At 37.9% G+C, this 13266-nt stretch overlaps 1 protein-coding gene across 4 annotated transcripts in view; it reads right to left on the bottom strand.

Moving 5' to 3' along the window:
• Window positions 1-13266, bottom strand: part of SEC24B (SEC24 homolog B, COPII coat complex component) — a 106647-nt gene that overhangs the window by 16239 nt on the left and 77142 nt on the right. For all 4 annotated transcript variants that reach the window (XM_015139009.3, XM_015139010.3, XM_015139011.3 and 1 more), the window contains 6 exons: window positions 12202-12328; window positions 10425-10534; window positions 7682-7794; window positions 3842-3960; window positions 3131-3186; window positions 2682-2888 (listed from right to left, as the gene is read on the bottom strand). In XM_015139009.3, coding sequence (XP_014994495.1) covers window positions 2682-2888; window positions 3131-3186; window positions 3842-3960; window positions 7682-7794; window positions 10425-10534; window positions 12202-12328 — 732 coding nt within the window. The remainder of the gene's footprint in view (window positions 1-2681; window positions 2889-3130; window positions 3187-3841; window positions 3961-7681; window positions 7795-10424; window positions 10535-12201; window positions 12329-13266) is intronic.

The following is a 13266-nucleotide window of genomic DNA, read 5'->3' as shown; positions in this document are numbered from 1 at the left end:
TAACTATACTGCATGATGATTATATTAGAGCTTACTCTAATATAAGGAATTAAGGATATGAAGGAATATGTAAACCAGAACAGATACTGAAACTTTAGCGTCCCACGCAGGCAGACAGAGAATATTTTTGAAAGTTAAATGAGAAAACAAAACAAAACTCTATCAAAGGATTCAGTAAATATATAACAGCTTCCTGTGTTCAAAACACCACAGTAATTTATAACGGACTGTAATGGGTCAACGAACTAAATGCCAGCTAAACTTGTTAATGAGTTTAAAATATACAATTATTTTAAAATTAGCTTCCTTCTCAAATGCAATTTTAAAATACAATTTCTATAAAAAGTGAAATATGCTGCCTTTTTTCTCTAGCATATTGGTGAAGAATTAAAAAAGCAACACTACTTAATGGAGGTTACAGGATGAGAGTCCTTAAGAAGAGAGGTTGATTAAAAAACCCGAAAAAACAAAACATTCTTTAATAACTTAAAGATTATGCCCTTTAACCCAATAATTTCACTTCTAACAATTTATCCTAAGGCAAAACTGGATATGTGGCTAAAGATTTATGACACTATTAAAACTGTTTAATTCGTACTTATAACTACTTATAATGACATGTTCTCAAATATATGTTGAGGCCAGACAGAACTTACACAAAAGAAAAATGACTACTGTAGTTCATTTATTATTTGAAATAAGGGTTTAAAAATGCCCTGACCAAATCTTCACATAAAACCCAAGTAATGTCCAGCTTCATATATTCCTTTCATTATTATTATTATTATTATTATTTTTTTGAGACAGGGTCTCGCTCTGTTGCCCAGGCTGGAGTGCAGTGGCAGTGATCACAGCTCACTGCAACATCTGCCTCCCTGGTTCAAGCGATTCTCCTGCCTCAGCCACCCAAGCAGCTGGGATTACAGGCATGCACCACTGCACCCAGATAATTTTTGTATTTTTTGGAGAGATGGGGTTTTGCAATGTTGACCAGACTGGTCTCAAACTCCTGGACTCAAGTGATCCACCCTCCTTTGCCTCCCAAAGTGCTGGGATTATAGGTGTGAGCCACTGCACCTGGCCATTATTGTTATTTAAGATGGGGTCTCGTTACATTGTTCAAGCTGGTTTAGAACTCCTAAGCTCAAATGATCCGCTAGCCTCAGCCTCTTGAGTAGCTAAGGTTACAGGCAGGTGCTACCACACCTAGCCCTTTTTTAAAAAAATAGTGCAAATACAGCTCTGGCTCACATCTGCAATCCCAGCACTTTGCGGGACTGAGGCAGCGGTATTGCTTGATCTCGGCAGTTTGAGGCCAGCCTGGGCAACACAGCAAGATGTTGTCTCTACTTTTAAAAAACAAAAGAAAAAAATTCTGAAGACAACTATTTAATAGCTGAAAAGCAATCAATTAATTGGTTATTTTCACATTTACTTTCTCTGTGACTTCACAGAATGCTCACAATATATTCTCCAATGAAAAAGGTCAGTTAACATACACACACACACACACATATATACACACACACGTGTGATGCCCAATTATGCTCATTTGTATGTTTGTATAACTAAATGCTAGTATCGTTAGATTATTGGTGATTTATGCTTTTCTCCACTTTCCAAGTGTTATACAATGATCTGTGTTATCTTTATAATTAAAACATTTATTAGTATGAGCATGTTGAATTACAATAGATACATTTAGTAAGTTTTACCACTTACGTAATAGAAAATAACACTGGAGTCAGAAAGTCAAGTCGCACTACCATTACCATTAAATAGTTATTTAACCTTTACCTAGATACTCTACTTCCTCATCTATAAAATGAAAGGGTTATACTAAATGATTTATAAATTTCTATGACTTACAAAGTAATAAAAAGAACATACTGTGACACAAAACCAAAAAGATAATTTGAGTTTAAAAACTCTCGCCAGGCGTGGTGGTTCACACCTGTAATACCAGCACTTTGGAAGGCTGAGGTGGGTGGATCACGAGGTCAAGAGATTGAGACCATACTGGCTAACACTGTGAAACCCCATCTCTAATAAAAATACAAAAAAATTAGCGGGGCGTGGTGGCAGGCACCTGTAGTCCCAGCTACTCCAGAGGCTGAGGCAGGAGAATGGCGTGAACCCGGGAGGCAGAGCTTGCAGTGAGCCAGGATCGCGCCACTGCACTCCAGCATGGGCGACAGAGCAAGACTCTGTTTCAAAAAACAAACACACACACACACACAAACAAAAACAAACAAAAACTCTCTGGCGGCCAGGCACAGTGGCTCATGCCTGTAATTCCAGCACTTTGGTAGGTTGAGGCAGGCGGATCACAAGGTCAGGAGTTCGAGACCAGCCTGACGAACACGGTGAAACCCCCGTCTCTACTAAAAATACAAAAATTAGCCAGGTATGGTGGCGCACACCTGTAATCCCAGCTACTCAGGAGGCTGACGCAGGAGAATCGCTTGAACTCAGGAAGCAGAGGTTGCAGTGAGACAAGATCGTGCCACTGCACTCCAGCCTGGGCGACAGTGTGAGACCACGTTTCAAACAACAAAACAAAAAAACAAACAAAAAACCCCAACTCTCTTGCCAGTTTTTTATTATTAATGAATTAGAAAAGTAGAATAAACAAATAATTACACAATCTTGAACATGACAAAAAGCTAAATATAAAATACCTTTGTACTTGATCTCTGATTAGGATCTTCTCTGGATTGCAGAAGTCCTGCACCCAAGGAAGGTAACTGTGTCTGAAATACAGACACACGGCCACCTGTTGGAGACATTAATTTAAAGGCAGCCTGAAGTGCAGGACCAAGGGCACTGTGTGTTTCTCTTGTATTGGTGAACATATTTGGTAATGCATTCAGTAAGTCTTTTATAAGCTGAGAAAACAAAGATCAAAAATTGAATTACTGAGAAGGCAAAGGAATAATCTTCTTTTAAAACATTCCATAGTGTATCATGCGTCACTGTATTTCTGGGGACTGGAACTGAGAAGTCAATAAATATGCCATTTACATTGTCTATTATTTGTAATATTAATATATCAAGTAAATAAATGTTAAACATTTTAGTTACCAGTCACAATATATTTTTATACTTTAAGAAAATAAATCAACCTTACCTCTTTACTTTCATATAGATTCACAAGTAAACTATCCGGTGTAGGTAGAAAAACATCTATAGGGAAAACATATATTTTAATCAACAAATCGAATCAAAAGAATACATTAGAAAATCCTAAAGTTTTTATCAGGTCACACATGTAATGTGTACTATAATTTTGCTTTATTTTACTTATTTTATTTTTTTGAGATGGAGTTTCGCTCTTGTTGCCCAGGCTGGAGTACAATGGTGCAATGGTGTGATCTCAGCTCACTGCAACCTCCACCTCCCGGTTCAAGCAATTCTCCTGTCTCAGCCTCCTGAGTAGCTGAGATTACGGGCAAACGCCACAATGCCTGGCTAATTTTGCATTTTTAGCACAGACAGGGTTTCTCCATGTTGGTCAGGCTGGTCTTGAACTCCCGATCTCAGGTGATCCGCCCACCTCGGCCTCCCAAAGTGCTGGGATTACAGGCGTGAGCCAGCGCACCCACATAATATTGCTTTATTAAATATACACACTCTGTATATATTATACATACATGTGTATAATACATACACAGGCATAAATAACTTAGAATCAAGTATTTCCAGAAAAACAATTATTTTGAACAAATACTAAAGTGCATGACATTATCCTCACAGCATATAGCAAGATGTATATTAAAATAAAGTAGCCCCCATTTCAAAGTCCGTAGTCAGAAAGGTTTTTATTTTACTGACTGCTTACCATCTATATCAGACACAATCAACATTTGAGGCTGTGATAATCCTTCTTGTAAATTGTAGAAATGAATAGTGCTATCAAAGGTCATGAATCCTATTTTTGTTCGTGAATCTCCAGGAAGCCTAAAGATAAAAATGACAATTTTAAATTCAGAGTGCTCAGTAACATATTTCATTTCAGAAAATAATGAAATAGTAATTTAAGTCCAAGGATAATTACACATATGCTTTTCTACAGAGGACAGAAAAATTATCCCTATCTAAACAAATATATATCAGAGAAGACGACCAAGGTGACAACTTACTTCCAGTTCCAATATTAGAACAATAGTATATCTTGCTTAAGCATTTTAAGGGCAGAATGAGAAATGAGTACTTTCCAAGAAAAGACTGAATATACTGCAAATCAGATTTTAATGTGTAAAATTTTACACAAAAACCACATTTATGAACACTGAAACATTTTATCTATCATTAATCTTTTAAAATGTTGTTAGAGCTGTTTTCAAAAGTCGATGCCACAGTATAAAAGAATTACCATTTCACTGCCTGTCAAGCTTTATTAATAAGATAGATGTCTCATCTTACAGAAGCACATTACTAAGTTCTACCAACTATGTTAACTTGAGTTATGTAATTTATTGTTTTAACAATGCCTTTAAAATATCTTTGGATATTATAGGATGCCAAAATAGAATATGCATCAAAGCAGGAAGCATTATCACTGCTATGGATGACTAATCAGGGTATTCAGATATAGTCTGCAATGTGGGTCAAGAGCATTTCAGAGCACAGAATGCCACAAGTTACATGGATGTTCAGCTTACCAATATGGTCAATATTTATGATGTTTCCACACACTAATCTTCACTCCCATGAGACTTCTAAGATCACTGAGGGGTGGGGTCATTTATTACTGGTTAGAGAAGACTACTGACCTACTCCAAGCTAAAAATAAACGAAGTTGAGCTGAAACTGCTCCAGCATCAAACTCTTCTTTCTCAAAGAAGTTTCCTTCCAGAGCCCTTTCCAAAAACATATTATACATTTGTTGCTATTCTATCACTTTCTTTTTCTTTTACTTTCCCAATGCTTCTATTTCCTGCTGTAATCAAATAGAAACATTTTAAAAACATTTTCCATTCCCAGTTTTACACTTTTGGTTTTGCACAGTCTATTTAATTTACAAGTTGTCAATCGTCTCTCTCAGTGTGGCTCCTATTTCATACTTTTCCATGCAAGGCTAATAGATTAAATGGATTTCTGCAGCATAGTGACGCAATAGGAGCTTACTCCATCCACTCTATGCATCAACCTGGTATTTTAGTACCTCCAAGAATGGTGTACCCTCTTGGGGGATTAAAACTTGGCATTTAAAAACAAAAACAGGCCAGGTGCAGTGGCTATAATCCCAGCACTTTGGGAGGCTGAGGTGGGTGGATCGCTTGAGCTCAGGAGTTCGAGATCAGCCTGGGCAACATGGCAAAACACAGTCTCTACCAAATATACAAAAATTAGCCGAGCGTGATGGTGTGCGCTTGTAGTCCCAGCTACTCAGGAGGCTGAAGTGGGAGGATCACTTGAGCCTGGGAGGTCAAGGCTGCGGCGAGCAGAGATCACACCACTGCACTCCAGCTTGGGGAACAGAGCAGGCCTCTGTCTCAAAAAAAAAAAAAAAAAGACAGAAACATCAACAACAAACCAACAACAAGCCAACCAATCATCTCTGTAGAGTAGTCTTCCATTGCCACTCACTGTTAAAGCTATTTTTGAAGCACTTGTGACTAAAGTAGGGGCAAATACTTCAAGGGTTAAAACATGAAGCAACAAACACTAAAAGCAAACCTCTCAATATCTCTGAATTTTTAAAATCTTGAACATCTTAATGTCATCAGTTTCCTTTCAGGCCAAGATCAGTGATATGAAGACTATGGTGACTAGAAGTAGCATTCAACAGGGCAAGGACTCTTCAAGCTCATATGGTAGAGGAGAACCTTTTGGAACCACCAAAGTACTTGGGACAGAGTACTCACATATAACAAGCCCCACACCTCTACACATGTTGAGAACCACTGCAGTGGTGAACCACTCTCACTAACAACCTGAAGTCACATCTCTTATGGGTGTTGGAGTGAAACAGAAATGTGCAAACAACTGTATTTTCCAGAGATTTGGACAGTTCATTTTTAAAGCTAGATGAAGGGCTCCTTCATGACTAATCTTGGTAGACACAGAGGAGGGAATTAGATCCAGGTATAAGCCACATATCTTATACTCGCTATTTCCATTTCCACAATCCAGCTCATTACTAATGTGCCAAAATGCTCAGTTTCTTAGCCTGGTGTGGTGGTGGGTGCCTGTAATCCCAGCTACTTGGGAGGCTGAGGCAGGAGAATTGCTTGAATTCACAAAGCGGAGGCTGTAGTGAGCTGAGATTGCGCTACTGCACTCCAGCCTGGGCAACAGAGTGAGACTCTGTCTCAAAAAAAATAAATAAAATAAAAATAAATAAACAAAATGCTCAGTTTCTGGCTTCCTAACATATTAAGCACAAAATCAGTTTCCTCCTTCCCTTTAAACCAGCTCATTCTGTCATCAGTGCAATTAAAACAAGTTCATGAAAAAAATTCCTTGCTCAGGCATAAATTACAGCCAGATTTCTCTCATCCAGATTCTTTTTTAAAAAATCCTTTTATCTTTTTAAATGTTATTTAAACTGACAGATAAAATTGTACGTACATATCATGTAAAACATGTTGTTTTGAAATATATATATATATATATATATATATATATATATATATATATATATATATATATCTACACACACACTGTGGAATGGCTAAATCTAGCTAATGAATATATGCATTGCCTCACAAAGTTATTATTTTTGTAGTGAGAATACAACAATTCTAATCTCTTAGCATTTTTCCAAGAATACAATATACTGCTATTAACTACAGGCACCATGTTGTACAACAGATCTCTTGAACTTATTCCTCCTATCTTTTACACTTTGGCTAGCATCTCTCGAAACCTCCCACCCTATCCCTGGTAACAACCACTGTACTCTCTACTTTTATGAGATTTACCTTTTTAGTTCCCACAAATGACTGAGAACATGCAATGTCTGTTCTTATCTCGCTTAACGTGATGACCTCCAGGTTTATCCATGGTATCATAAATGAGAAAAATTTTCTTTTTAAAGGATGGATAGTATTCCATTTGCACATATACTGGCTTCTTTATCCATCCATCTGTTGATGGATACTTAGTCTGATTATGTATCCTGGCTCTTGTGAATAATGCTACAATAAACATAGGAGTGCAGATATATCTTCCATACACTGATTTTTCTTTGGATATGTTCCAAGTAGTGGGATTGCTAGATCATACAACAATTGTTTTAAATTTTCTGAGGGACCTTTATACTGTTTTCCATAATAGCTGTACTAATTTATATTCCCCGAAGTGTAGTTGCCCTTTTCTCCACATCCTCACCAACATGTTATCTTTTGTCTTTTTGATAGTCTCATCCAGATTCCCGATACACAGGCTAACTCAAGATTTCTGGCCCCGTGTTCAGACTGGCTAAGTCAGACAGTTAGATAAGATCTAAATTCCTGACTAAATACTAGATTTTTATGATTCTATAATTCAGATACCAAGTCATAAATCATAACTCGAGTATCTAGATCCTTATTCTATGGTACATAAGTAGTACTCTTTTTAGTTGATAAATATAAACCAAACCCAATCCCACAAACTGTGAACACTTCATATTTATATCCATTTATATATATAACATACACACATGTATAGTATGAATTAAAAGTATTCTTACTTGTCTAGATTTTCTAAGAGTGACTGGCACAAAATTGTCAAATATCCAGCTTCCACTGCATTATGAGACACATCTAAAACAAACAAGTAAACTGCAGGTTGAGGAGGACGCAGCTGAAAGGAATAAAAATAAAGTAATTTATTGGGAATTTATTATTTTTATTCTTTATATATAATTTATTCTTTTTATATATCACTATTACTACTGGATATTTACTGAATATATTAATACAAAAAATACACAAATAGGATTGCTGTTTTGTAATATGTGCTCATGAAAATGATACGCTTTTAATTTTTTTTTCTATTCAGTTGGTTGTGGACTAAGCATGACAAGAAAGTTGACACACAGCCACAGTTAAATAGATGGGTTAAATGTTTTTCTGATAAGGAGTGTTGGCTAAGCGCTCTAGATGTACATCCCTTCCCCTTTCCTAAATACAAAATTTAAACCCAACAACTTGCCATTAATACCAGCTATTGGGTTACCTGGAGGTGACTGAATCCTAATGTTTAAGTGCTATGTGTAAAGTCAGTCCTTGTGATGGTATTGTAAATACTTTTTTTTTTTCTTGGAGACAGAGTCTCACTATGTCATCCAGGCTGGAATGCAGCGGCATGATCTTGGCTCACTGCAATCTCTGCCTCCCAGGTTTAAGCGATTCTCCTGCCTCAGCCTCCTGAGTAGCTGGGACTACAGGCACATGCCACCACGCACAGCTAATTTTTGTATTTGGTAGAGACCGGGAAGTTTCACTGTATTGGCCAGGCTGGTTGCGAACTCCTGATGTCAGCTGATCCACCCGCCTCAGCCTCCCAAAGTGCTGGGATTACAGGTGTGAGCCACCATGCCTGGCCTGTAAATACATTCTTTGAAAAGTCCTTATGGTTGATAATTGTTGAAGCTTGGTGATGGGCAAAGAATGGTTCACTATACTGTTTTCTTTGGAGTACGCTTGAAAACTGCTGTTATATAAAATTGAAATAGGCCAGGTGCAGTGGCTCATGCCTGTAATCCCAGCACTTTTGGGAAGCCAAAGTAGGTAGACTGCTTGGGCCCAGGAGTTTGACCAGCCTGAGCAACATGGTAAAACCCTGTCTTTAGCTTGGGTGACAGAGTGAAACTCTGTCTCAAGTAAAAATCAAATAAATAAATAAGTTAAAATAAAAGAATATATGAAATCTTTTCTGAAAAATATGCTAACTGGGCCGGGCGCGGTGGCTCACGCCTGTAATCCCAGCACTGTGGGAGGCTAAGGCGGGCAGATCATGAGGTCAGGAGATCGAGACCATCCTGGCTAACAAGGTGAAACCCCGTCTCTACTAAAAAATACAAAAAAATTAGCCGGGTAGGGTGGCGGGTGCCTGTAGTCCCAGCTACTCGGGAGGCTGAGGCAGGAGAATGGCGTGAACCCGGGAGGTGGAGCTTGCAGTGAGCCGGGATCATGCCACTGCACTCCAGCCTGGGTGACAGAGCGTGACTCCATCTCAAAAATAAATAAATAAATAAATAAATAAAATATGCTAACCAAGGGCCATATGAATCATATGGCAAAACTTGAAAGATCATTTTTTGCTTTACCACTTCAATTAGATTAAGATTCCTAAGAACCCAGAATGGAGTGGGAAAATAATCATAAAGAAGGTAGAGCTTAAGAGTAAAAGTGATCAAGAAAGTTTATTATAGTTAATACAGAAACAAACATGAAAATGGAAGTTAGGTGGGCATATGCCAAATCAGACACAAAAGAATACAAAAATTACAAAAATAAAGATGAACCAGGTGCCAAAAATTTAATGCACATCAGTTACTCCTTTTCACTAGCAGCAGTTTAAGTTTTGCAGACAAGGATTAGAGATGCAGCTACAGAAGATAGTTTTTTGGGTTCGTTTGTTTTTGAGACGGAATCTCGCCCTGTTGCCCAGGCTGTGTGCCATGGCGCGATCTTGGCTCACTGCAACCTTCCCCTCCCACGGTCAAGTGATTATCTTGCCTCAGCCTCCCTAGTAACTGGGATTACAGTCGTGCGCCACCACGCCCAGCTAATTTTTGTATTTTAAGTAGAGACAGGGTTTCACCATGTTGGCCAGGCTGATCTTAAATTCCTGACCTCAGGTGATCAACCAGCTCAGCCTCCCAAAGTGTTGGGATTACAGGCATAAGCCACCATGCCCAGCCAACACAGTTTTTATAAATATGTTAAAAAGAGAAGATATGATAAGATGAGCAAAACTTAGGGTCAATAATTCGTTTCTGACGTGAAAAGAAGAATGAGATCTTAGAGTTCATATAATTAAAGAACAGATAGAATTTCCTAATTGGAACAGAAGAAAAAATTAGAGAGAAGTCCATATCCACTTATCTTGATATCTGTACTTGGCGGAAAAACTTACGTTTTGGGCAAAAACGTGCATTTCTCTGTTTTGAGAGTCTTAAGTGTTAAATGGTAAAAGGGTACCTATATCCATTCCATGCAAGGAAATAAAAATGGCAACAAATCATAGATGCTAGTGCCCATCATCAGACAGACAGAACTAACATCTCTTATTCATAGAAAGCCTTCTAGGAGATCAAATAACCTTTAGAAAGATTTTCTCTTTGTTAAATATAAACTTTCAGCATTAATTTGTTTTTAAAAATTATGAGTATAAACAATTTCAAAATCTCAATAAGAATTCACTTAACAGAAAATTACAAATGATCAATATGTGTTCCACAACAAATCTTAACACTGAATAGTTACCATGTAATCTGAAGAAGCAATGAACTCCACAGTTGAATTCTGAACTTCCGGTCGTTTATGAGGCTCTCCATAAGATCGGGTAAGGGGGTTATACATAAATTCTTCAGGAACTAGATAAGAGGTCCCAGTACAAATTTAGAGACACAATTTGTAACTAAACACATATATACACACCTAAATATAAATATCTATTATCACTATTTACATGAGGTTTAGCAACAGTTCTGTGAACATTTAATGGTTCAATCCCTTAAGCCTTCCTTAAAAAATAGATCAGGGCGGTGGCTCACGCCTGTAATCCCAGCACTTTGGTAGGCCATGGCAGGCGGACCACGAGCTCAGGAGTTCGACACCAGCCTGACCAGCGTGGTGAAACCCCGTCTCTACTAAAAAAACAAAAATTAGTCAGGTATAGTGGTGTGCGCCTGTAATCCCAGCTACTCAGGAGGCTGAGGCAGGAGAATCGCTTGAACCTGGGAGGCAGAGGTTGCAGTGAGCTGAGATTGCACCACTGCACTCCAGCCTACGCGACAGAGTGAGATTCTGTCTCAGAAAAAAAAAAAAAATCAGGGGGCCAGGCGCAGTGGCTCACACCTGCAATCCCAGCATATTGGGAGGCCGAGGCAGGGGGCAGATCATCAGGTCAGGAATTCAAGACCAGCCTGGCCAATATGGTGAAACCCCATCTCTACTAAAAAATACAAAAATTATCCAGACGTGGTGGTCGACACCTGTAGTCCCAGCTACTCGGGTGGCTGAGGCAGAAGAATTGCTTGAACCCGGGAGGCGGAGCTTGCAGTGAGCCGAGATTGCGCCACTGCACTCCAACCTGGGTGACAGAGCGAGACTCCATCTCAAAAAAAAAAAAAAAAAAAGATCAGGGTTGGGCGCAGTGGCTCATGTCTGTAATCCCAGCTCTTGGGAGACTGAAGCCTGAGGCGGATGGATCACATGAGCCCAGGAGTTCAGGACTAGCCTGGCCAACATAGCAGGAATCCATTTCTACTAAAAATACAAAAACTAGCCAGGAGTGGTGGTGCAAGCCTGTAGTCTCAGCTACTTGGGAGTCTGAGGCATGATTAGAACTTATAGCTTGAACCTGGAAAGCAGGGATTGCAGTGAGCCATATCACACGACTGCACTCCAGCCTAGGTGACAGAGCAATACCCCATCTCCAAAAAAAAAAAAAAAAAAAACCTACAAAAAAAAATTAACAATAGATCAGAAGGATAAAAAAACTTATGTTCTGAAATCAGGTGAGAAAACCAGGATGCAAGTAACCTTCCTTCTTAGACTTGTATCCTAGTTATTAAATCAAATGACATGGAAAAAAATCAGACAGAGAAACAAAAATTTGAAAGCAACTCTAGTAAGGGAACCAAAGAAATAAATAAAGGGAACAAGAGACAGACACATATACATGCATGCATCTAGATACACTGGCAAAGTTCTACCTGAGTTGAATGAACCAAACAGACAAATGTAAGACAATCTTACTGTCAGGGGCAAGCATAACTAGTCTGCATAAGCTCACCTGCATGAGTGTCACTGTTTCTATTTTTTTTACTTTGTCCTCATTGTTACTCTCCTCATTGTCAATTATCCCTTGGTTAGCCAAAATGAAGAATCCCTAGTCCTTGCCTTAGCCTATATTCCCTCTACTAAAGATTGCATGAAAATTCTTTTTAAAGCAATGAAGAGAGAAACCAGGAAATGATAAAATGTAAAAAAAATGTTGAAAAGAGGATTAAAACACATTTAAGAATCTAAAACTCACCATCATTAACTCTATAGCACAAATTGCATTTCCATCTACGTTGATCAATGAAGGATACAAAGGGGTTAATGTATGTTCGACAGGATCGGCACCTCACAATGGTATTTGATGTTATCACTGGTAATTGCTAGGAAATAAAATAAAGAAGTTGTAGCAGAAAAAGGCACCCCAAGGAAAAAGAGAATGTATACTGCTCTGTTCCATATATAGAACATAAACCTTAACTTGAACCTGGAAAGCAGAGATTGCAGTGGTTTTTGTGTGGTTTTATATGGAAGCATATTAACAAATCCAGGGACATGCTGAGCAACACAGGTAGCCATCAAGTTTTCTCCCTCTTGTCACAAATCATAACACTAAAATAAAGTCATACCAAACACTGGCCAAGAAAATAATGTAAATGAGATCTTATCAGCTGACCTTTAGAAATAACAGTGAGAGAGAAATATACCATATACAAATACCTTTGTCTTTGTTGACTGCACCTGGTACTAGACTATTAGGCACTGCTCATTAGACTGCCACAGCAATTTCTGACAGAAGCTGAGGCCAGAAGCAGTCAAACACAATGTGCCTTTTTAAAAAATTACATCTCTATGCTTAGTTTGGGAAAGGAATTTTATATTCAAGTAGAAAATTTAGAAAATATGAAAAAAGATTAAGAGATCACATATTATTCTATGTCCCTGAATTAACCTGCTATCATTTTAGTATATTTCATTCTGTTTTTTGTTCTATCTGCACATGAACATTTTGATCTTCGTATTTAATTTTTTCACATATGATTATTGTTATGCAAGTAACCACATTATCTGTTGTAAAAAAAAACAATCAGGAAATACAGTTAACTAAGAATGAGAAAATAAAAAATTACAGAATTCTACATCACAGAGGATGTCACTGTAAACAATTTAGTATATATGCTTCCAGAAGGTATTTGTATGATACTCATATTTACAGAAAAACTCTCACATATATATGTGTGTGTATATATATATATGAAATTAACTGTCTTGGTTTACAGATAAGGTTTTAAGAGTATTATAGGTGATTAAAAATATTTAC

This window comes from Macaca mulatta, chromosome 5 (assembly GCF_049350105.2).
Source record: "Macaca mulatta isolate MMU2019108-1 chromosome 5, T2T-MMU8v2.0, whole genome shotgun sequence".
In the NCBI taxonomy this organism is placed as follows: Eukaryota; Metazoa; Chordata; class Mammalia; order Primates; family Cercopithecidae; genus Macaca; species Macaca mulatta.
The sequence above is the reverse complement of the archived record's forward strand: the minus strand, read 5'-3'. Positions and strand labels throughout refer to the sequence as shown.